The following is a 26,869-nucleotide window of genomic DNA, read 5'->3' as shown; positions in this document are numbered from 1 at the left end:
TCTGTGTTTATTAAAGTAGATTAAACTTGAATAAAGAACAAAAACAGATTCAGATCTGAGGTTGGTACATTACACCACATTACATTTGATGATTAATGATCATACTCACACCATCATGTACATTTGATAATTGAAGTAGATCAGTTCTAGTGGATATTAGTAGAAAAAGAAAGTACACAGAGCTTTTTCTGTACATGCAGTAGTGGAGTATCATTTTATTTTCTCCTCTGAATGTTTTACTAGACGACTCCAGTCACAAAAACTATTAAAAATGCTGCTTCCAGTAAAACTTTATCCGCACTATAAGCAGCAATATGGGTCATTCTCTTATGTGAATGTGCTGGTGTGGTGTACTAAAGGATCTTTCTTTCACTAAAGTTCTTTTCAGACAGTGAACGGTGATATGACTTCTCTCCTGTGTGAATGCGCTGGTGTTGTTGGAGAACATAATGTGCAATAAAATACTTCCACTTAACTGTGATGTAGTTTTTCTATGTGAATACGCTGATGCCGTTTGAGATTATTTTCATGAGCAAAAAACTTCCCACACTTTTAACAGTGATGTAGTTTTTCTATGTGAATACGCTGATGCCGTTTGAGATTATTTTCATGAGCAAAAATCTTTCCACACTCTGAGCAGTGATACAGCTTCTCTCCTGTGTGAATACGCTGGTGTACTGTAAGGGCACTACTTTGAGTAAAACTCTTTCCACACTCTAAGCAGTGATACGGTTTGTCTCCTGTGTGAATGCGCTGGTGTACTTTAAGGGCACTACTTTGAGTAAAACTTTTTCCACACTCAGTGCAGTTATACGGTTTCTCTCCTGTGTGAATACGCTGGTGGTTTTGAAGGGTACTATGTTCAGCAAAACTCTTTCCACACTCTGAGCAGTAATATGGTTTCTCCCCTGTGTGAATACGCTGGTGTTTTTGAAGGGTACCATGTTCAGCAAAACTCTTTCCACACTCAGTGCAGTTATATGGTTTCTCTCCTTTGTGAATACGCTGGTGTTTTTGAAGTGTACCATGTTCAGCAAAACTCCTTCCACACACTGAGCAGTAATACGGTTTCTCTCCTGTGTGAATACGCTGGTGTACTTTAAGGTCACTTCTTTGAATAAAACCCTTTCCACACTCTGAGCAGTGATAGGGCTCTCTCCAGTGTGAACACGCTGGTGTACTTTAAGGTCACAACTTTGAACGAAACTCTTTCCACACTCTGAGCAGTGATGTGGCTTTTCTCCTGTGTGAATACGCTGGTGTACTTTAAGAGCATTACTGTAAGAAAAACCCCTCCCACACTCTGAGCAGTAATACGGTTTCTCTCCTGTGTGAATACGCTGGTGTAATTTAAGGTTACTGCTTTGAGTAAAACTCTTTTCACAGTCCGAGCACTGAAATGTCTTCTCTCCTGTGTGAATGTGCTGGTGCCTTTGGAGCGTACTCTGACGAGAAAAACTGCTTCCACACTCTGAGCAGTGATATGGCTTCTCTCCTGTATGAATGCGCTGGTGTTTTTGAAGGGTACCCTTTTGAGCAAAACTCTTTCCACACTCTGAGCAGTGATATGGTTTCTCTCCTGTGTAAACACGCTGGTGTCGTTGGAGATTACTCTGCTTAGTAAAACTCTTCCCACACTCTGAGCAGTGATGAAAGTTCTTCATGTTTATGCTTTGATAAGACTGTAGAAACTTTTTCCTTGGAAAGCAACAGAAACAAAGAAACAAGTCGATTAATTAGAATTACTTTTACTACATTAATACCACAATAATATTAAACTCTTCACCTAGTAATAAACACATTAAATTCACTTGACGTTTAATGAGAATCTGAATTCAAAGAACGACAGGATAAAATACTTATAAATACTGCAGATATTAATAATTAAATAACTATAAATAACTTGATATAAATAAAGATATAAGAGATCTGACTTTCTCAACATCAGTCCTGCACCAAGCAAATCTAATCCAGTTCATGACAGGAATAATAATTAGCTCACAAGTGTAAATCTTTGGTGTGCTGGGAGTAAAAAAGGCTTCATAAATCACCACAATTATGAGCATAAAGCTATTTTAAACAGTCTGAATATATTAACCTGATAATATTAAATAACATCATAAAATAAAAAGAACAACAAATGCAACATAAATGTTAAAGAAACAAACAAGAAAACCCTTTACCTTCCTGTTAGAATCCTGCCAGCCACTTTAACAAAGCTGGTGTCTCCAGCAGGTCGTTTCTAATGGAGAACATGCAGAAGATCCTTCTTACCAAGTGACTCAGCTACAGGTCTAGAGTTTAGTCCTTAAATAGAGCTGAGGACAAAGACCCAAGACCAGTTCAAAACTCTGCATTGGTCAATCATCAGACAACTATTCACACCTTCTTGTGTGAAGTACTAGCTCATTATCTATGGAACGTGTGCAAATGAACTAGATGGAGCCACAAAGCATGCAGTGATAAGTTGCTTTTGTTTTGCCTTGTATGGGAGTCATTAATCATTGATAGATCACTTAGCTAACTTAGGTAGTCTAATGTTTGCTATTGCTAACCCCCACATTTAATTGCTGCTAATAGTGACACAAACTGATAATAGTAATAAAACTTAAAAATTGCTTACAGGGAGAGAATTCTTCTTTTTGGTTAACTTTGTTGTCTAATTTGTTTTCTCTTTGAATACATTTTCATGTGCACCATTGCTGAGTGTGCCATGTTGCCAGTTCGATTTTAGTTAGAAAATGATCCTGGGCCAGTCTAAAAACAACTTTTTCTTACAGAGAGGGACCAGTTCTGTATAATGGATTTGTTATTTGTCTGGCCCGACTTGAATTATGCCACCAGTATGCTTCTGAAATTGCCCCTTTGAATCAATTTTCATGTGCACCATTGCTGAGTGTGCCATGTTGGCAGTTAGATTTTAGGTATAGAATGAACTTGGGCCAGTCTAAAATCAACTTTTTCTTACAGAGAGGGACCAGTTCTATATGATGAATTTGTTATTTGTCTGGCCCGACTTGAATTATGCCACCAGTATGCTTCTGAAATTGCCCCTTTGAATCAATTTTCATGTGCACCATTGCTGAGTGTGCCATGTTGGCAGTTAGATTTTAGGTATAGAATGAACTTGGGCCAGTCTAAAATCAACTTTTTCTTACAGAGAGGGACCAGTTCTGTATAATGGATTTGTTATTTGTCTGGCCCGACATGAATTATGCCACCAGTATGCTTCTGAATAAAAATAGGTTTTCCTTACAGTGGAAATGCAGCCTGAAAGAATGAATTGAAAAAATATTTTACAAAGTAAATATTTTAATTATATTTAAATCACATTTTTATATTGACAATATCACGATGAGAATCAGCCAAAAAAATTATGTTCACGTCTTCATTTAGTTGATTTATGTCGGTAAAATATAAAGTGTGCAGCAAATATCCATGGCGAACAATCCCTTTATGAATAAGGAACCAACTTCAGCCGCTAAATATGAAGCTGCGAATAAGTAACCAAACGAATCAGAAGCCGCGAATAAGTAACTAACTTCAGCCTCGTAACTTTTTATTAAGTAGAAATAGCGCGACTGCCCAGGAAAAAATTTACTGTGAAATTTCATAGTAAAACTGTGAAATATTTTACAGTTCTACTATGAATTTTTGATGGTAATTTGGCCACTTCATGGTTCTACTGTGAACTTTCACAGTAAAACCATGAATTATTTCAGTTTTACTATAAAAAAGTTCACAGTAAAACTGTAAACCCGAATGATTATTGTACTGGGAGGTTTAACAGTTCCAATGTAAACTTGGTAAACAGTTTTAAAAGTTTAACATCAGCTTTGAACTTAATGTTCATGGTTTTACTGTAACTTTTAGTCCCTTTAATTGTGGACATACTAGTACTGTTGCCTTTGGATGCAATGCCTAAAACAAACCCCAAATGACCTGTATAAAATAAACTTAAAACTTCATATAAAATAAGCACACTAGAATTATTATGAAGAGAGAAAAATGTACAGCCTTGTAAATCAATTAAACAATAGTGTATCTTACCACTCAGAATTGTATCTTTGGCTTTTTGCCATTTAATGAGCAATGGTGCAGTTTCAAACAGGCATAAAAACAACAGTTAAGGATAACTTGGAAATGGTAAATTAATAAAATATTTAACAACTTTGCATTGTACATGTACAATAATGATAATAATAATAGGCAATAATAATAAGAATAATATATAATATTAGTTATATAGTAAAATAATTATATTACACTTATGAATCTACACTGATCAGCCATAACATTAAAACCACCTCCTTGTTTCTACACTCGCTGCCCATTTTATCAGCTTCACTTACCATATAGAAGCACTACAATTACTGACTGTAGTCGATTTGTTTATCTACATACTTTTTAAGGCTGCTTTCTCCCTGTTCTTCAATGGTCAGGACCCCCACAGGACCACTACAGAGCAGCTATTATTTAGGTGGTGGATCATTCTTAGCACTGCAGTGACAGTGACATGGTGGTGATGTGTTAGTGTGTGTTGTGCTGGTATGAGTGGATCAGATAAAGCAGCGCTGCTGGAGTTTTTAAACACCTCACTGTCACTGCTGGACTGTGTATAGTCCACCAACCAAAAATATCCAGCCAACAGTGGCCCGTGAGCAGCATCCTGTGACCACTGATGAAGGTCTAGAAGATGACCAACTCAAACAGCAGCAATAGATGAGCGATCATCTCTGACTTTACATCTACAAGGTGGAGCAACTAGGTAGGAGTGTCTAACAGAGTGGACAGTGAGTGGACACGATATTTAAAAACTCCAACAGTGCTGAGAATGATCCACCACCTAAATAATACCAGCTCTGTGGTGGTCCTGTGGGGGTCCTGACCATTGAAGAACAGGGTGAAAGCTGGTTAAAAAAGTATGTAGAAAAAACAGATGGACTACAGTTGTAGAATTGTAGAACTACAAAGTGCATATGGTAAGTGGAGCTGATAAAATGGACTGAGTGTAGAAACAAAAAGGTGGTTTTAGTCTTATGGCTGATCAGTGTATTTACAGTGTTATCATATAATAATCTAATTTTATTATACAGTATAATATAATTCTATAATTGTTATTTTTTTATTTGAATTCTATAGATACATAATAATAATGTATAATCATAATTAATTTAATATGCATTTATTTATGATTTATGAGATAAATTAAACCTCTTTCAAGCTTGTCCACATTGTTAAATTTGGTGGAGAAGAACACCTTCTGGACCTTTTTCCCAGGGAAAAGTTGCTCAGCCACCTCTGGAAACATAAAAAATACATTTGTTTGATCAGCAATGTAGACTAACATAGACTAACAATATGTACTTTGGTGGGCAAATCAATATATAAATGCAAAGATATATACATATATAAAAATGTAAGAATAGAAAAATCTATAAAAATGTATTTAAATGAACATAAATATCCGTGTTAAGGTTTTAGGCATAAGACTGGCCTTACAAATTATTATACAGTGTATAAGAGCACTGGGCCTGGGCCCTCATATACTACTGTATAAGAGCAATATGGCTTGAGTGAGAGTGGGGTTGGTAAAGAATATACCCATGGCTGTGATTACCTGCCTCTGGCCTTGTGTTTACAGCCAAATCATGGGCATGTGTACATCTTTTACTAACCCCACTCTCCCCCATGCCATATTGCTTATATATTTGCTTAAATATTCTAGTGTGAGGCACAGTGAACTTACCCGTTATGGCTCTGATTGTGAGCCTATCTGCAGCTGGTTTGACCGGTCGGGTTGGGTCTTTTGTTTGGGAGGAGCGTTTCCCACTCAAGGAGTGAGTACCGCAGTAGTCCCGTCCAAACACTGCCTCAGTTAGGTCTCCAACAAATTTTGAGACACTTGAGCAGCCCTTCAAAACGTTCCAGACATCTCTTCTGAGTCTGAGCTCTTTAGCTGATGTTTTAAGAGTCTGAAACCGAGCACAGTATTCAGAATGACAAATTGTCTCATATATCTCATATATTCTCAACAACATAATCAGTGCTTTTACAAATTTATTTTGACACAGGTTTCCTCCCTAAAACTGCATTTAGGTGCTTGAGAATCAAAATATTCATGCTTAAACACAAAACTTACCACATGTTCACTGGCAACATCAGCACAGTCTTCTTCTGTTGCCAATTCCGTCTCTTCTGTCTGCTGCTGTGGTGTGTGTAGTGGTGTTAGTGTTTTGAGGAAGGCATGATCTGAGATTGTCCTTCCTAATGCTGCTTCCTTTCTTACAGTCTTAACTGACTCTCTGGGCTGCACTCTGGTCTTGAACTCCATAACGGTTTTCTTAATATCAGCAACGACTGCAGAAAAATCTTTAAAAAAAAAAACGGTACAGTGTGTTTTGTTTTTAAAAACTACCTGTTGTTTGAGTGGTCAGTATATAACAAGAGATAAACCATCTTTGATATCATTAATTTTTATGTTGCAGAAAATATTTATTGCTGAAAAACATGACTTACCTTCACCTGCACTAATATACTGCCGCAAACGTTCTCTTTCTTTAATTTTTTTATCTTATGCTGCAGTATCTCTATTTTGCTGAGTAGTTCAGACTGGCTTAGGTTGGATCTGCATATACCATGTGGATCATCAGAATTAGATTCGCTAGTAGACTCCTGAAAAAATGATCCAACAATGAATAAATGTCTGCAGGAGTGCAATAAATATTCAAGTGTGAACAATACACAATTTTGCATTTCTTCCATAGTAGCACACCCAACAGAAATTGAAAACTTCAGGACTTTAAGCATACATAGATGGGTGGGTGGACACAAAGGTAGATGAATGGATAAATAGATTCAGCAGATTCAGCACCAAAACTGTAGAGAAGCAGGCAGTTGTAGAGAAGCAGGATAGTTGTAGCCTAGCGTTTAAAGTACTGAACTAGGAGGTCGCTGGTTTAAACCCCACCACTGTCAGGTTGCAACTGTTGGGCCCTTAAACAAGGCCCTTAACTCTCAATTGCTTAGACTGTAAATGGCTTTGGATAAAAGCGTCTGCTAAATGCCGTAAATGTAGAAAAGCGAGTTGTGAGCTGTTTACAATATATTTTAACACAAATCTGAACTAGCACTTACATCAAGTTTCTGAGTTTCAGGCCTCCGTGTAGTTCTCTTTTTTACATCATCATCCTAAAATGACATGTTTTAGAATATGTTGTCTAGGGGTACCAAAACAGTGAACAGAAAAACTTTAAACAGTTCTTTCGAAATGTAAATGGTCTTGGTTATAGATCCAGTCAGTTATATTCAGTGAAACACCAGGTAAAATTTTGCAAAACATTTTCTTAATTTCGGGGTTACGTCCAACAAATATGCAACTGGGTACAGAATAGCTAAGAGCATGTTAGGCTACATTCTGAACATGCTGACTAACATTTACAGTGTTAAAATCATTTTAATCATACAGTATTAAGGTCCAACTTGATTTACAATTAATATATTAAAACGAAATGATTTGTTGGGCATAGGGCTGTTGCAATTGGTCGACCTAGTTGATGACGCTGGTGCTAAAAATGCATTGACGTCAATATTTTAAGTCGATGCATCGTTTTTAAAACTATGTTTATAAATGATCCTTTTTTATTTCTACAACGTTTCCATTTATATAAGCGTTCATATGATTCCCTCAGCACTACTTGCTGTGTACATGACCTAAGTCGTATTTGGTCCAGTCACTGGTTGGTGGCATTAAGCACAGTTTAAAAAAAATGCCGTCTGCAGCAGTCAGAGGCCGATTGTAAAGAGCTTTTAAAGAAAAGCTCAAAGTTTTCCAAGACCCAAATCATCAAAAGTATGTAAATACTTAAAACTGGCACAAAACAAAAGGTGGTTTGTACACTGTAAAGCTTTGATGGTACCACAGCAGAACTAGCGCGATGTCGCTTCATTATGCTTCTTAATCACGGAGATCTTGGAATATCATATTTATTAGTGAGTTCAGTTAGACCACCACACACTTTGCTCAGTTGGGCTCGTAATTTTTGTGGTTGCGGTGATTAAAGCACAAAAAGCTTCTCATGTGAAACACTTACCACTGTGAAGTATGTGAAGTAATTTTGGAGTGAATGTGTAGGTTAGAATCTGGGCTCATTCTGTCGTTACTGTACGCTGGACTTAATGAGACGTGGCTACATCTAACTATTTTATTTCTGCTATAAGTTTAAGCACCTTGCTTTGTGTACTGAACACCATAAACATGTGCTGCACTGTGTTTAATATGTGATCATATGAACATAAACCCTGTTTACATTTAGTTCTGTGTTATATTATTATGCTGTATAGTTTGTTGTTAAAATAAAAGAAGCTTAAATGAGATTAGTCTATAGATTAATCGATAGAAAAAAAGTGGCAGCTCTAGTTGGGCATGGCCCAAAAGTTAAGAAGGCACACTCATTTGGCAGAATATTTGACTCCTTAATTCAGATCAGTACTGAGGTTCCATGTCATACCGTACATGCAAAAAGCTTTATATCATCACACATTGTCATGGTACCTCACTGCAGATTTGAGTTTTAGGTCCACATGTTTCTGTAGAATTTAGAGCTGCAACAATTAATTGATTCATTGTTTTTAGTGATTTTAATTGATTGGTGCATTTTATAGACCAAGCAACTAATCAATTAGGAAAATAATAGACAGATTAATCAACAATCAAAATAATTGGTAGTTGCAGCCCTGCTCTGCACATGGCAAATTTTAGGGGTGGGGGGTGTATTGCAGAATAAATACTGTAAATAACAACAAAGTAAATAATGCGTACCGCCATTTTTTCTCTTAACATCTCTGCAAACAAGTGATTAGCATTTCTTGAGACCTTATTCTTTTTTGTTCTATCCTACAAAAACAAAAAACTGCATGTAAACTCAGCTATAGTGAACCTTTAACAACCAAAGACGCTAGTGCAGTCAGAATTGTTGCCACCATCATGAACATGGGAACCCCTTCTTACATGCTGAATGAAGGCATCTAAAATACCTGTGTTTTTTCTGTCAAACACTGGGATTCCACATTCTTAACTTCTTCTGCTCTTCCTGACAAGTGACCCTTTTCCTGCAATAAAAAATTCTGTTACTAACTTCATATTTAATACCTGTGGTGGCACAAATGCATAGGTTGTTGGGCTTAGGTGGTGTGGGCACTGGACATGGGTGGTGTACCCAATGGTAGGGAAAGCTCTCAAATGTGTGTTGATAGAAGCTATTTCTGAATAAATCTTCCAACTTTGATTTACTGCCTTCATCACTCCCATTTAAAGCACATTACTGGTTTTATCACTCCTGATTAAAGTGCACATAAGCACTCCTCATTTAAAAAAAATGTTTGGACCTCCAGTACAAGTGTAACTTGCAGGTTATGTCAAGTTCACACTATATGACTTTCCAAGTCGTCAGGTGACTGTACAGTTCACACTACACGACTGATCGGCGATAGGGGGTTTCACACTACACAATCTATCTATCACCAACTGGAATTGCAGGCAACTTCTCTGGTCTCCCAAACTATGTTTTGTCACACAAGAAGTGACGAGGGGTTTAATGACCATGTCCAAAAATGCATGTCAACAAGTAGTAAGCATTCAAAGTTTGTGCGCTGATGTGCAGTGTAAAAGCACGTAGGAAAAATAAACGAATCTGAGCAAATTTGGCTACATGGCCAGCAGGTATTGTTCTATAGTAGGTTGGAGGTGTGACTGGAAATTTTATATACATCTTTACATAACTCAAAAGTTTCTGCTTTCTTAGAACAATTAGCAGAGGTAGAAGTGATTTTTCAAGGTTTCAGAATTCCAAAGACTGATACTGACCTTGACACACACCCACACAGCCATGTTCCTAACAAACTGACCATTCTTGTAAAATGATAAACAAGTTTGATGTGGAAAGTCGGCCTTGAGCTGGGTTGCTGAGCAGAGTTAGCCTTAAGGGGCAGTAAAGCGGGGTATAAATACTGCGATAGGGTGGACAATATCCACCCTTCTCTCCTGTAAAGCTGTGTGGGTGTTTATATGATGAGAGGGCCCTCAGCTGAATTTGCTTTCACTATTACTCCGGTTGTCTGTGTCAATCTTTAAGGGTTATTTTGAATTCCCACAAAAGAGGTTAATAAATATTTTTTGCAATGCAACATTGGTGTTATGTTTTGTAAAGAACGATAAGGTCAGAAATACTGTAAACTTGAGTGCATGCCCCTGTCCCACCTTCCCTGCATTTCCCCTCACCCTGTATTTCACCTTCTCATTGGCTGTTTGACACTGCACTCATTGCCAGTCAGCCGACTCACATCAAGATATTTAGCAAGCTAGATATCTCTCTTCAGTCGAGCGGCTCAGATCGAGTTGTTGAGTAGTTCACACATAGCGATTGAGAGCAGAGTTGCGAACGCCAAGCTGCTCCCGAGCTGGCAAAACTAGCGGCGACCAGTCGGCAAGCAAAAATCAGGGCAAAAATCGTGTTCTGTGAACTAGGCATTAACGTCCATGTTTAATTGATGTGTAGAGATATGTGCATAGATGACATTAGAGGTGGATTTTCCCATAAGATATATTAAAAGCATTCGCAAACTTTTCTATTCACATTTCTAAGTAATATTATCTGTAAACGTAATGACAAATTCAACCTTGTGTTTATACATTTTCTTTAGTTGCCAGCAAACTTACTTTCTTATCGGTTAGCTTTTTCTGGATTTCACCAGCCAGCTGCTGAGAGGACTTAACTTCCTGCATCTTTTTCAACTTTTTTACCTGCTTTGAAATAGAACCATCTTTGTCCTGAATAGAGCAGTTGTCCTAATATATAATGAAAGAGACACATACAGTGTATCACAAAAGTGAGTACACCCCTCACATTTCTGCAAATATTTTATTATATCTTTTCATGGGACAACACTATAGACATGAAACTTGGATATACAGTGTATCACAAAAGTGAGTACACCCCTCACATTTCTGCAGATATTTAGGTATATCTTTTCATGGGACAACACTGACAAAATGACACTTTGACACAATGACAAGTAGTCTGTGTGCAGCTTATATAACAGTGTAAATTTATTCTTCCCTCAAAATAACTCAATATACAGCCATTAATGTCTAAACCACCGGCAACAAAAGTGAGTACACCCCTAAGAGACTACACCCCTAAATGTCCAAACTGAGCACTGCTTGTCATTTTCCCTCCAAAATGTCATGTGATTTGTTAGTGTTACTAGGTCTCAGGTGTGCATAGGGAGCAGGTGTGTTCAATTTAGTAGTACAGCTCTCACACTCTCTCATACTGGTCACTGAAAGTTCCAACATGGCACCTCATGGCAAAGAACTCTCTGAGGATCTTAAAAGACAAATTGTCGCGCTACATGAAGATGGCCAAGGCTACAAGAAGATTGCCAACACCCTGAAACTGAGCTGCAGCACAGTGGCCAAGATCATCCAGCGTTTTAAAAGAGCAGGGTCCACTCAGAACAGACCTCGCGTCGGTCGTCCAAAGAAGCTGAGTGCACGTGCTCAGCGTCACATCCAACTGCTGTCTTTGAAAGATAGGCGCAGGAGTGCTGTCAGCATTGCTGCAGAGATTGAAAAGGTGGGGGGTCAGCCTGTCAGTGCTCAGACCATACGCCGCACACTACATCAAATTGGTCTGCATGGCTGTCACCCCAGAAGGAAGCCTCTTCTGAAGTCTCTACACAAGAAAGCCCGCAAACAGTTTGCTGAAGACATGTCAACAAAGGACATGGATTACTGGAACCATGTCCTATGGTCTGATGAGACCAAGATTAATTTGTTTGGTTCAGATGGTCTCAAGCATGTGTGGCAGCAATCAGGTGAGGAGTACAAAGATAAGTGTGTCATGCCTACAGTCAAGCATGGTGGTGGGAATGCCATGGTCTGGGGCTGCATGAGTGCAGCAGGTGTTGGGGAGTTACATTTCATTGAGGGACGCATGAACTCCAATATGTACTGTGAAATACTGAAGCAGAGCATGATCCCCTCCCTCCGGAAACTGGGTCGCAGGGCAGTGTTCCAGCATGATAATTACCCCAAACACACCTCTAAGACGACCACTGCTTTATTGAAGAGGCTGAGGGTAAAGGTGATGGACTGGCCAAGCATGTCTCCAGACCTAAACCCAATAGAACATCTTTGAGACATCCTCAAGCGGAAGGTGGAGGAGCGCAAAGTCTCGAATATCCGCCAGCTCCGTGATGTCGTCATGGAGGAGTGGAAAAGCATTCCAGTGGCAACCTGTGAAGCTCTGGTACACTCCATGCCCAGGAGAGTTAAGGCAGTTCTGGGAAATAATGGTGGCCACACAAAATATTGACACTTCAGGAACTTTCACTAAGGGGTGTACTCACTTTTGTTGCCGGTGGTTTAGACATTAATGGCTGTATATTGAGTTATTTTGAGGGAAGAATAAATTTACACTGTTATATAAGCTGCACACAGACTACTTTTCATTGTGTCAAAGTGTCATTTTGTCAGTGTTGTCCCATGAAAAGATATACTTAAATATCTGCAGAAATGTGAGGGGTGTACTCACTTTTGTGATACACTGTAACTTAGAGTAGTCAGTGTACAGCTTGTATAGCAGTGTAGATTTACTGTCTTCTGAAAATAACTCAACACACAGCCATTAATGTCTAAATAGCTGGCAACATAAGTGAGTACACCCCACAGTGAACATGTCCAAAATGTGTCGTTGTCCCTCCCTGGTGTCATGTGTCAAGGTCCCAGGTGTAAATGAGGAGCAGGGCTGTTAAATTTGGTGTTTTGGGTACAATTCTCTCATACCGGCCACTGGATATTCAACATGGCACCTCATGGCAAAAAACTCTCTGAGGATGTGAGAAATAGAATTGTTGCTCTCCACAAAGATGGCCTGGGCTATAAGAAGATTGCTAACACCCTGAAACTGAGCTACAGCATGGTGGCCAAAGTCATACAGCGGTTTTCCAGGACAGGTTCCACTCGGAACAGGCTTCGCCAGGGTCGACCAAAGAAGTTGAGTCCACGTGTTCGGCGTCATATCCAGAGGTTGGCTTTAAAAAATAGACACATGAGTGCTGCCAGCATTGCTGCAGAGGTTGAAGACGTGGGAGGTCAGCCTGTCAGTGCTCAGACCATACGCCACACACTGCATCAACTCGGTCTGCATGGTCGTCATCCCAGAAGGAAGCTGACGCACAAGAAAGCCCGCGAACAGTTTGCTGAAGACAAGCAGTCCAAGAACATGGATTACTGGAATGCCCTGTGGTCTGACGAGACCAAGATCACCTTGTTTGGCTCAGATGGTGTCCAGCATGTGTGGCAGCGCCCTGGTGAGAAGTACCAAGACAACTGTATCTTGCCTACAGTCAAGCATGGTGGTGGTAGCATCATGGTCTTGGGCTGCATGAGTGTTGCTGGCACTGGGGAGCTGCAGTTCATTGAGGGAAACATGAATTCCAACATGTACTGTGACATTCTGAAACAGAGCATGATCCCCTCCCTTCGAAAACTCCCTTTTCCAACAGGATAACGACCCCAAACACAACCTCCAAGATGACAACTGCCTTGCTGAGGAAGCTGAAGGTAAAGGTGATGGACTAAACCCAATTGAGCACCTGTGGCGCATCCTCAAGTGGAAGGTGGAGGAGTTCAAGGTGTCTAACATCCACCAGCTCCGTGATGTCATCATGGAGGAGTGGAAGAGGATTCCAGTAGCAACCTGTGCAGCTCTGGTGAATTCCATGCCCAGGAGGGTTAAGGCAGTGCTGGATAATAATGGTGGTCACACAAAATATTGACACTTTGGGCACAATTTGGACATGTTCACTGTGGGGTGTACTCACTTATGTTGCCAGCCATTTAGACATTAATGGCTGTGTGTTGAGTTATTTTCAGAAGACAGTAAATCTACACTGCTATACAAGCTGTACACTGACTACTCTAAGTTATATCCAAGTTTTATTTCTATAGTGTTGTCCCATGAAAAGATATAATAAAATATTTGCAGAAATGTGAGGGGTGTACTCACTTTTGTGATACACTGTAATGAACAAAATTCCATAGAAAACACTAACGTGACTGTAAGCTGTTTGAATCCCTTCAGCTAGCTTTAAACAGACCTGCCAACCTTGAAAGAATTTTATGAGTACAAATCATAAAATTTGTATTTTACAGTCCAGTCCACCATCAATGTGCACTCCACCAGTGCCCGGCCACCACTTAGACTGCGGAAGCAAGCAAGCATAATACTTTAACTGAAATTTTATTATCAGAACAGCTTGACAACGGTGTTGCGGCCATTACAATAACAATAAAAATTAACAGTACAGATTACTTCTTTAAACTGTTTTTGCTATCTGAAAACAAACAAAAGTGAACTGTAAACGGAAGACATTATTTGTAAATAAATAAATAAAAACATTTAAATAAATGCAAAAATACAGTAGCTGTTATCAATATCAAAATCTATGTACAAACAACAAAAGAACATTAAAATTTACACATTTACAGTTGCATTTGTTAACTTGCTAAATGTTGCAGATTTGGCTTTTTTAAGAAGTGTGTCGCTGAAAGTCTCTGTGTAACAAACTCTGCCATTGGAGGCAAACATGACTTTCCTAGCAAACAGAGGACTAAGCATCTCTGTGATTAGGCTAGCACGATATTGTGTTTTGTTTTTATTAACAAGCTAAAGATCCTTTCACAGTCTGCGTTACTGTGGAAAATCACACAGACCCCGAGCATAACTGTGGAGAGGTTTGCAAAAAGTTTCTTCCCTCCAGCTTCCATTAGCCCCAATTCTCTCCAAGCTTCATCAGCCCGTTTGGCAAGAACACCATCATCCAAGGCAGTGGATTGAAATAGCCGAAACTCCTCCTCCACTTCATCCACTGTAATGCCATTTCCCAACAAACAAGGGAACCTGTCTATAAAGTATGTGAGTGAGGAGAATTTGGCTTTTTTCCATCTGCTTATATCAGCTACTGAAGCATGATGAAGCAATTCGTCCCTATAGGGGAATTTAGAAAGCATGTAATCAAGGGCTGCTGTGAAATATTTCCTTACATCCCTAAAGAAAGCTCCAATAGGTAAGCTAGCCTGACTCTTGATAAATGTCTGTGTGTCATATCCAATAGACAGCTCCTCATCAGGCAGCTGAAGTTCACTGGATTTGTAAAAAGTGGGTTGGCACCCTCTCCCTACTTCCTCCATCATTTCCACAACACACTTAGGTTTGCAGAAGGCCAACAACAATTTTTGTAACTGCAGCTCCAATGACTGCAGCAAGGTGGGCACACATGTTTCTTCTTTCTTCAGGTTCTGATTGGCTGTTTCAAACAAGGTACAGCTCTTTAAAAAAAAAAAGAGTCTTCTTTTTCTGCTTTCTGTTTGCACAAGTCCTTCTTTTTGCCCATCTCTTTTTGTTGAAAAACAAATTTGTTTAGGTCAAACACCTTGGGGACTTGAGCTGACTGCTGTGTAGTGCTAGGCCCAACCCTTTGCTGATTAGTGCTAGGCCCTGCCTGCAACTGTGTAGTGCTAGCCTCTGTCTGCAGCTGTTTGGGTGTAGGCCCTACCCTTTGCTGTGTAGTGCTAGACCCTACCCATTGCTGATTAGTGCTAGGCCCTGCCTGCAGCTGTGTAGTGCTAGGCCCTGCCTGCAGCTGTTTGGGTGCAGGCCTTATGCGTTGCTGTGTGGAGCTTGGTCCTGTCTTGGACTGTGTTTTCTGGTGGACTTTGGTCTTCAAAAAGCTGGAGGACAAAGTCTTTGAGACAGCAAGCTTACCCGAGGTAGGTGTGAGAGTTGAGGGCTTAGGGGCAGTTGGGCTCTTCAGAGAGGGATGAGCTGAGGATGTGAGGGGTTTAGCTCCCTTCTTTCCTGCTACCTCTTCTGCAAAAAACAGAGTCAGGGGTTCCCACTGCTGGAGGAGTCGAGTGACACATTGGCCAAGAGACAGCCATCTGGTTGAGGATAATTTCAAAATCTTCCTCACATCAGTGTCACACAGCATTTGGAGGTCACGCAGCAAAGCTTTCCTCTTACTACTCTTGTCTAGGTAGAAGTAAATCATGATGAGCGTATCTTCAATGTCAACACGTAGACATCTTGCGGCCTTTTCCGCAGCTATGTGCATCAGGTGGCATGCACAGCCCACCATGTAAATGTTGGGATTCTGTAACTTAATAAATGGCGCAACACCTTTTTTTAACCCCTGCATGACAGAGGCATTGTCGGCAGCAAAGCTTACACAATTGCCCCAGGGTATATTTCTTTTCTTTAGTTCCTGGTCAATGAGATTGTATATCCCTTCGCCGGTAGACTCTCTGCACTCAACAATTTTTTAGGAGTACCACAGCTACTTTTCCAACACTGGGATCAAAGACACGAACAACCAAAGGATAAAGCTTGACATCGTCCATGTCAGCCCTAGTGAAAAAAAAGTGTACTTAAATGTACTTAAAATATACTAAGATTTGTCTAAGTATACAATAAATAAACTAGCAAATGTCTGTACTTATTTCAAACATGTTAAAAATATATTAATGTCATACTTTGAGAAGTAAACTTTTATCATACTATATCATATATACAAAAAGTACACTTTTAATAAATACATTACCATGAAGTATACTTTTAGTTACATTTAAGTTTAATTTAATTTAATATACTTCTCATATACTTGTTTTCAAATACAAATTTATCAGTATATTTATTTATGAGCACTGTAATGACATATGTAGTAATACCAACCTTATATAGGTATACTTATAATTATACTTTTAATAAATACATTACCATGAAGTATACTTGTAGTTAAAATGAACTTTCATTAAATGTAATATACAACTCAAATACTTGTTTTCATAATATATGTTTGGTATATTTCTGCAAAGAATGTTAAACAATTTGTATTTTTTAACATGAAGTTACTTGGTAAAACGTTAATAGTATTTTTGTTATTTTAAAAATATTTCATTATTCTTTCATTTTAGTATGGAAAATAAATTAATCATATCAAAGAACATATTCAGGTACTTTTTAATACTATGTTATGTGTTTTTACTTTGCATGTAATTAATGGATTTCACATGATGCTGTGATTATACTTGCAAAGAATTCACTACATAAAAATGTATTGTGTACTTGAATGAACGAGTTAAAATTTACATTCCAAGTGTATTTTAAAGTGACCAGAACAATAAAGCGTTAACAACAACAAACATAGCCCTGTTCTAGACCATGTGAGGGGGGGGGGGGGGGGTTGTGACAACCAGCTTGGCCCCCCTACTGCCCCCCTAATTGCGAACTTGCAAACACACAGCGACAAAGCTGCACACCAAAGTAACCCACATTTTATTAAGTAATTGGCCCCTCTAACATAGCCTCTGACCCCTGTCTGCGAAGAACCTTTTTCAAGGTTGAAACACCTTAAATCTCCAACCAGATATGATTGGCAGTGACAAATATGGAACCTGATGCTTACTGTCTCGTCAGGCAAAAGCAGGCTCACAGTTCACACTGATTGTTTTTAAGGAAACACTGTATGAGGTAGGATAATGGAAATGATTAAAATAAATAACATTTCTGCATTATTATTATGAACTACAATTATACAAAGCACAAACAATACATCTAGTATACATAGTAAATAGCTTTTTTTGGGTGTTTTTACAATTTTACCTGCGGAACACTGAAGAACAGTAATCTGGCCCTTTGGTTAAAAAGTTTGAGGACCCCTGGTCTAGAACCTCCACTGATTTAACAACACCGTCAGGTTAATATTGGACTAACTCAACGTCTTAATTTTAACAACAACATATTTTACATTATTGATAAAACCTCATAAACAGTTGTAGCGTCTTTTTCAATAATTTTTCGGGTTGTTATGGCTACTACGCTGCGCAGGGGGGGGGGGGGGGGGTGTTCTAGGCACAAGCAGCAAGCTGATTGGCTCTTTTTGTTGAAGGGCGGGACTTTATCCCTGAACGGACGTCATGATTCGCGTTGCGAGAAATCCCATTCATACTTCATACTTCAGTGGCGGGTCTCATCACGGTGTCTGACTGAAGCGCAAGGCGGGGCGGGGCGGTTGGGTGAAAATGAAGCGCTCTGATTGGCCAAAAGCACTCCAATCACGCGCAGATTTCTGTGGCTCAGCGGCGTAATCAACTTGACAACCTGGTAACAACTTGACTGAAACTGGCGAAATACGAGATCAAACGACATGCGTACTTTAGAACATGGAATCGTACAAACGCACTAGGAGGTCAAAATGCGTGCCCGTACATGTACATGTTGGCAGGTCAGTTTAAATCCATGAACTGTAAAATGTTCACACTGCACCACAGCTTTTATTAGAAAAGTGCTAAACTTTAGTGATTTACACATAGACTAAATTCTAGACATCTGTCAGGTATCTTTATATTATCTTAATTTATAACATAAACCTCCAGCTGAGCAGTAGCACTTGATGAATGCTTTGCAAATATATTTATATACATCAATCTATATGACTGGTCCTCACTTAAATACCTCCATTTCAATTTAAATTCATACAGCATTTTCAGACTTACGTCTTTATCATCATAAAATCGCTTTGGCTTCTTCCTCAGCCTCTTTCCATCCTCAATTTCCTGTCCAAGGAAATATGCTTCTTCTGCCACTATTAAATTTGCTTTATCATCTGGGGAAAAACATTTAAAGTGATATGTTTAATTCAGTGCAGTTCAGAACTATAACAGCACGTTAAACTAATTACAGTGGTGCCTTGAAACAGGACATCAATTGGTTCTGGGAGAGACGTTGAGTATTTTTTCACATACGGAAATTATTTTAGGCTAATATAAAATAATGGGGTTGTTTTTGACACTTATACACTGACAATAACACTAGTATAATGTTAAAACACTGACATACAATTGAAAACATGTAAAACATGTAAAAAATGCTAAAACATGTAAACAAATGTGCTAAAACAAGTAAAATAAAAGCTAAAACATGTAAAAATATGCTAAGACCTGGGTTATTTTTAACTTTCTGAAATGGTCACTCATTATAAATAAAATTTCAGGGATATTATTGGCATTCCTGTGCATTATTATAAAAGTTCATGACTTACCATCGAACTTCAAAGGCTTAGCAGGGCACCGCCTAACGAACGTCTTTTTCCCAACCCTCACCTTCCAGTTTACCACAACCGTTTGACCGTCAACGAGATCATCTGTGGTAAGGTTTTTGTGTCCTTCAATTAATTGGGACTCAATTACACTGGTGGCAGGAATATCATCTTCAAAAAAATACACTAGAGCATACTTTGGCAAACCCATGTCGGAGGATAAAATAACTGAAGACTGTAACACTCAATTTGTATTTCGTGCGCAAAAACTGAGGTAAAATCTGTGTGGAGGCAGAGACGATGGATTGAGTTAACGGTCTCAAGTCAAGCGCGCATGCGCGGACCAGGTGCAAACAAAAATCTGAGGAGACCGTAGGTAAAGATTAAAGAAGATTGCATATTAAATGATGGTGTTTGAAGAAGAGGGGTGTGCAATGAATACGCGTAATACAAGGCGCTATAAAGTCTATCTGAATGATAATGTGCCTATTCCACGCACTACAAAACGAAGATATACCGATAGTCATTCTATTTCGCCCACATGAGCTGGTCACAGAGTTTATACAGTGTATCACAAAAGTGAGTACACCCCTCACATTTCTGCAGATATTTAAGTATATCTTTTCATGGGACAACACTGACAAAATGACACTTTGACACAATGAAAAGTAGTCTGTGTGCAGCTTATATAACAGTGTAAATTTATTCTTCCCTCAAAATAACTCAATATACAGCCATTAATGTCTAAACCACCGGCAACAAAAGTGAGTACACCCCTAAGAGACTACACCCCTAAATGTCCAAATTGAGCACTGCGTGTCATTTTCCCTCCAAAATGTCATGTGACTCGTTAGTGTTACTAGGTCTCAGGTGTGCATAGGGAGCAGGTGTGTTCAATTTAGTAGTACAGCTCTCACACTCTCTCATACTGGTCACTGAAAGTTCCAACATGGCACCTCATGGCAAAGAACTCTCTGAGGATCTTAAAAGACGAATTGTTGCGCTACATGAAGATTTCCAAGGCTACAAGAAGATTGCCAACACCCTGAAACTGAGCTGCAGCACAGTGGCCAAGATCATCCAGCGTTTTAAAAGAGCAGGGTCCACTCAGAACAGACCTCGCCTTGGTCGTCCAAAGAAGCTGAGTGCACGTGCTCAGCGTCACATCCAACTGCTGTCTTTGAAAGATAGGCGCAGGAGTGCTGTCAGCATTGCTGCAGAGATTGAAAAGGTGGGGGGTCAGCCTGTCAGTGCTCAGACCATACGCCGCACACTACATCAAATTGGTCTGCATGGCTGTCACCCCAGAAGGAAGCCTCTTCTGAAGTCTCTACACAAGAAAGCCCGCAAACAGTTTGCTGAAGACATGTCAACAAAGGACATGGATTACTGGAACCATGTCCTATGGTCTGATGAGACCAAGATTAATTTGTTTGGTTCAGATGGTCTCAAGCATGTGTGGCGGCAATCAGGTGAGGAGTACAAAGATAAGTGTGTCATGCCTACAGTCAAGCATGGTGGTGGGAATGCCATGGTCTGGGGCTGCATGAGTGCAGCAGGTGTTGGGGAGTTACATTTCATTGAGGGACACATGAACTCCAATATGTACTGTGAAATACTGAAGCAGAGCATGATCCCCTCCCTCCGGAAACTGGGTCGCAGGGCAGTGTTCCAGCATGATAATGACCTTAAACACACCTCTAAGACCTCTGTCTGCTTTATTGAAGAGGCTGAGGGTAAAGGTGATGGACTGGCCAAGCATGTCTCCAGACCTAAACCCAATAGAACATCTTTGGGGCATCCTCAAGCGGAAGGTGGAGGAGCTAGAAGTCTCGAATATCCGCCAGCTCCGTGATGTCGTCATGGAGGAGTGGAAAAGCATTCCAGTGGCAACCTGTGAAGCTCTGGTAAACTCCATGCCCAGGAGAGTTAAGGCAGTTCTGGGAAATAATGGTGGCCACACAAAATATTGACACTTCAGGAACTTTCACTAAGGGGTGTACTCACTTTTGTTGCCGGTGGTTTAGACATTAATGGCTGTATATTGAGTTATTTTGAGGGAAGAATAAATTTACACTGTTATATAAGCTGCACACAGACTACTTTTCATTGTGTCAAAGTGTCATTTTGTCAGTGTTGTCCCATGAAAAGATATACTTAAATATCTGCAGAAATGTGAGGGGTGTACTTACTTTTGTGATACACTGTAGATCCTGAACGTGAAAAGCTAAGCTTGAAATTGTTCTGTTTAGTTACACACTGTAAGTCTTAACACTTCATTTAATTAGATATAATGACTCAGTTTATCAACTTGTTATTAACACTCGTTTTAAATAAGTTATTGTAATTTGTGGTTGAAAAAGTTTTCTTACTCAATATTCTTAATTTAAATTCAAATAAAAAAAAAAGTTTCTGTATTCAACCTGCGCACTTCGTACATCTGTCACTATACGGCAGTGGGAATTTCTGGATAAATTGCGACCGTGGTAAAGTTAGTTTTATATTGGACATTCGCCTGACATTCGACTTTCTTTCGGCTCGTTCTCGGCTAATAAATTGTGGGTGTTATAGGTTCTGAGTCCTTCTCTTGCACCAGTGAGAGTTATTATAGGTTGCCACCGCTGTGGGCAGAAATGACTTCCTATAGCGCTCTTTGTTGCAGCGAAGTTGGCGGAACCTTCCACTGAAGGCACTTTGCTGTTTAATCAGCAGGTCGTGTAACTTGTATTTTAACTTGTATTGTGGTTGTAGTAACTAGTTCAGGAGACTAGTTAACTACTACAACCTTTGTCTTATCAAAGATTTGCGTTTCTCGATTTTTGTTAATTTATTTTTATTTTTTTATTACCTATTATGCTGTGGGACTTTTAATTAATATTGTGGTTGCAACTGCAGCAGAGAAGGTGAATGAGAGGATTTTAACTCCACACATTCACAAGATCGGATTTACAAATGCTAATATTTTTTACAAATTGAAAAATATATATTTATATATATTTAAAATATTTTTTTCACATTTGTACATTTGAATTATTATTAATATTAATTTCTGTTTCATGTTTGCACATTCCAGTTCATTTGTGGATTTGGATTTTTCGTGCATGTAGTTGTTTAAATGCATTTACAAGTTTCAGTACCTTTGTGACTTTTGTTTTACAAACTCAAAATCTTTATGACCCTTTTTTTATTCCATACCTTATACTAAAACACTAAGCAATGAATTTGGGCAGTACAGCGCACTTATAACTAGTAATAGTGTTTCTATGTCGTATTTTAGTACATTCAGCCACTTTACACTTTATTTTTTTACGTGAGGCTTTTTTGACTCTCCCGAGAACCTCGAGCTGCATAAACACCACACGTGAAGTAAATCCAGCTAATACAGATACATGTGGAGCTTTTAGACTGGATTTGATGGTTATTTGACACAGATGGATGTTCGTGTTGTGGAACTTTAGTGATGTTTTATAGCAGTGCTGATCAAATCGGCTATTTGCACTGAGAGTCGCGGTGAAAGCGAAGCGCAAAACGCTTCTCACGTCAATGAACTAAAGAAAACAACAAGTAAGCCAAACACGTCACGTCTTCTTATCACCGACAGCTGATCCATGCTTTTTGCATAAAAACGAACATCTGTAACAGCAGCACAAATGCTCACACATAATCTACATGCTCCGCCATGATGGTACAACTCTTTAACTTTCGTTAAGTAATGCCCACCGATGATGAAGCAGTCTTGGTTCTCAAAAACTGGTGGAAACGCACGTTGGTTCTCTACAGAACACCAAGGTTCTGAGAAACCTGAACAGAACCGGTTCAAGAACCATGGTGCTTTTGGTGGAAAAGGGGTAACTGTGAGCACTGATATGGTTTCTCTCCAGTGTGAATGCGATGGTGTAATTTGAGATTACTCTTTGTATTAAAACTGGAGATGCATGAGTACCGATACTGGTATCGGGTATTTGCCAGATACCGCGCTCATTAACTTGTATCCGTACTCGCAAAAAAGGCTCCGATACTAAACATCCGATACCATGTGCTTAAAACTCGGCTCTCGATCACCAAGTGTGAACTCGATCTGACCGGCTTGCCGAGCGCTCGGCTGGGAATGAGTGACATGTTGAACAGCCAATGAGAACGCAGGATACGGTGTGAGGGGAAACGCAGGAGAGGAGTGTAAACAGGTGGGACAGGGGCGTAATATAGTTATTTCAGAATACACCGGCACACACGTTTTACAGTATTTCTGACCTGATTGTTCTTTACAAAACATAACAACAAAACACCAACATTGCAAAAATATTTATTAACTCGCTACAGAACAATCCATGCTATTCGTGTTGCCAAATCCACTCAGATTCATTTATTTTTCTTCCTTGATTTCATCGCATCAGCGCACAAACACTTTGATCACTCGCTATTTGTTGACGTGCATTTTTGGACGTGGTATCATTAAACTTCTCGTCACTTTTCACGTGTTTTTGTTTTTAAAAAACTGTATTTGTGAGACTGTTGGTTTCTGTTCAGTGCGTGTACTCAAAGGAACAAATAAACTTTTCCATTGCACTATTTTACACTAAAAACTACACTATTCCATAATGCTCCAGATTGCATCATTCTAAAAAGGTATTGGTATCGGCAAGTACAAAAATACATGTACTTGTACTCGGTTGGGAAAAAATGGTATTGATGCATCCCTAATTCAAACTCTTTCCACACTGTGACCACTGGTATGGTTTCTCTCTAGTGTGAATGCGCTGGTGTATTTTGAGATTACTCTTCATATTAAAACTCTTTCCACACTGTAAGCACTGATACGGTTTCTCTCCAGTGTGAACGCGCTGGTGTATTTTAAAATGACTCTGTGTATTAAAACTCTTTCCACACTGTGAGCACTGATAAGGTTTCTCTCCAGTGTGAATGCGCTGGTGTAATTTGAGATTACTCTTTATATTAAAACTCTTTCCACACTGTGAGCACTGATACGGTTTCTCTCCAGTGTGAATGCGCTGGTGTCTTTTCAACTCATTCTGTTGATTAAAACTCTTTCCACACTGTAAGCACTGATACGGTTTCTCTCCAGTGTGAATGCGCTGGTGTGTTTTGAGCTCACTCTGTCCAATAAAACTCTTTCCACACTGTGAGCACTGATACGGTTTCTCTCCAGTGTGAATGCGCTTGTGTGTTTTGAGAGCACTCTGTTGATTAAAACTCTTCTCACACTGTGAGCACTGATAGGGTTTCTCTCCAGTGTGAATGCGCTGGTGTCTTTTCAAATCACTCTGTTGATTAAAACTCTTTCCACACTGTGAACACTGATACGGTTTCTGTCCAGTGTGAATGTGCTGGTGTTTTTTGAGATTACTCTGTGTAATAAAACTCTTTCCACACTGTGCACACTGATACGGTTTCTCTCCAGTGTGAATGCGCTGGTGTATTTTAAGATAACTCTGTGTTTTAAAACTCTTTCCACATTGTGAACACTGATACGGTTTCTTTCCAGTGTGAATGCGCTGGTGTTTTTTGAGATCACTCTGTGTATTAAAACTCTTTCCACACTGTGAGCATTGATATGGTTTCTCTCCTGTGTGAATGCGCTGGTGTATTTTGAGATGACTCAGGAACCTGAAGCTCTTCCCACACTGTGAGCAGACGTTTCCTTCTTCCTGTGTGGGACTGAGAGAGGTGTTAATGCTGACAGTACCAGAGGACGTTTGCTGATTACTGGAGCTTCTGGTGGGCGTCAGATCCTCATGTTCAGTCTTAATCTTCACCAGAGTCTCATATTTATCATGGTTGCAGCTCTTGATGTGATTGTGGAGTTGATTTTGGGTTGTAGAGGAACGTGGACACGAGGAGCAGCAGAAATCCTTGTTCAGTTCTGAAGCAGAAAATAATCAAATACATTTATAACATTATAAATAATCAAATACATTTATAACATTATAAATAATCAAATACATTTATAACATTATAAATAATCAAATACATTTATAACATTATAAATAATCAAATACATTTAAAACATTATAAATAATCAAATAGATTTATAACATTATAAATAATCAAATACATTTATAACATTATAAATAATCAAATACATTTATAACATTATAAATAATCAAATACATTTAAAACATTATAAATAATCAAATACATTTATAACATTATAAATAATCAAATACATTTATAACATTATAAATAATAAATACATTTATAACATTATAAATAATCAAATACATTTATAACATTATAAATAATCAAATACATTTATAACATTATAAATAATAAATACATTTATAACATTATAAATAATCAAATACATTTATAACATTATAAATAATCAAATACATTTATAACATTATAAATAATCAAATACATTTATAACATTATAAATAATCAAATACATTTATAACATTATAAATAATCAAATACATTTATAACATTATAAATAATCAAATATATTTATAACATTATAAATAATTAAATACATTTATAACATTATAAATAATAAATACTGTTAGTAATTGTTAAACTGAGATCTGATGCTAAAGTCCTGTAACGTGATTCATCCTGCATTCATCATTTCCTGCTCACACTGATCTGCATGAGCACAATACAAGCTTTCACTGTATGATGCTTCATCCCAGGTTCCTCTGATTCTATTCAATCCAAATCTTATTTTACTCAAGATAAAAAATATCTTACTGAGTTCATCTTTATCTTCAGGTTCTTCCTTCTTCACAGGCTTCATCTGGAAACCTCCACACTGTTGGTCCTCTGGGGTGAGGTGTTCCTCAGAGGTGACGTGTTCCACAGGGATCGAGGTTCCTTCACCTGAAATCTCTTTGTGTTGTGAAAGAAGAAAAATAATTTTGTTATTGTTGGTAGTGACGACCAACTTCTTTATTAAGCACTTAAGTTAGAACTAACAGACACGTACTTCTATACTATCTGTCAAAAACACGACCTATAAACCTTTGTTCCAACAGGGTTTCAGCAGATTTAATAATAATAATAATAACACAACCACAAATCAGAAAAAGTTGGGACAGTATGGAAAAAGCAAATAATAATATAAACACAGACTTTGACTTTTATTTGATGTCAGACAGGATGAAGCTGAGATGTTTCATCTTTTATCTGCTCAAATTCATTTCATTTATAAATAAACATCCATTCCTGCATTTCAGGCCTGTAACACTTTCTAAAAAAAGGAGGAGAGTTAAGATCTGGCTCCCAGTTATCTTTCTGCCCTGCTCACTCCATACTGTCCTGCACGTTCACTCCGGTCTGCTGACGCCCATTTACTGTCTGTTCCATCAACCAGACTTCGCTCATTTGGTGAAAGAGCGTTTAGTGTGGCAGGTCCTAAATTATGGAACTCTTTGCCACTTTCCCTCCGTATGAGCTCATCACTATCTGTTTTTAAGAAGCACTTAAAAACCCATCTTTTTAGGACTGCGTTCCATAGTTTATAGTTTTTATTTTTTTAACCTCTGTACTCTTTTTATTCCTGGTTTCTTAATCTTTTTATTTTCTTATTTTTAAAGTTATTATTTTATTTTATTCCTTTTATACTTGATTCTCTGGCTTGTTGTGCTGTTCTGTGTTCCCTGTATTAATCTGTTATAATGTACCTTATTGGTGGTCATTTGTTTTGTTTTTGCTTCTATTTGAATTGTACAGTGTCCTTGGGTGACCTGAA

General features: G+C 38.6%; 2 protein-coding genes and 1 pseudogene across 2 annotated transcripts in view; 1 reads left to right on the top strand and 2 right to left on the bottom strand.

Moving 5' to 3' along the window:
• LOC134326271 (zinc finger protein 585A-like) overlaps positions 1-26,869 on the top strand; it is a 338,798-nt gene that overhangs the window by 79,619 nt on the left and 232,310 nt on the right. The gene's annotated exons all lie outside the window — the stretch shown is intronic.
• Positions 182-24,806, bottom strand: LOC134326797 (zinc finger protein 850-like; annotated as a pseudogene).
• On the bottom strand, positions 2,265-8,860 carry LOC134326813 (BEN domain-containing protein 6-like). The gene is made up of 7 exons (XM_063008969.1): positions 8,822-8,860; positions 7,138-7,191; positions 6,520-6,675; positions 6,143-6,372; positions 5,750-5,975; positions 5,215-5,301; positions 2,265-2,318 (listed from the first exon to the last, which is right to left on the bottom strand). The coding sequence occupies exons 4-7, from the start codon at positions 6,332-6,334 to the stop codon at positions 2,302-2,304; spliced, it is 522 nt and encodes a 173-aa protein (XP_062865039.1). The 5' UTR covers positions 6,335-6,372; positions 6,520-6,675; positions 7,138-7,191; positions 8,822-8,860; the 3' UTR covers positions 2,265-2,301.

This window comes from Trichomycterus rosablanca, chromosome 14 (genome assembly GCF_030014385.1).
Source record: "Trichomycterus rosablanca isolate fTriRos1 chromosome 14, fTriRos1.hap1, whole genome shotgun sequence".
NCBI lineage: Eukaryota > Metazoa > Chordata > Actinopteri > Siluriformes > Trichomycteridae > Trichomycterus > Trichomycterus rosablanca.
This window is presented reverse-complemented; position numbering and strand designations above follow the sequence as displayed.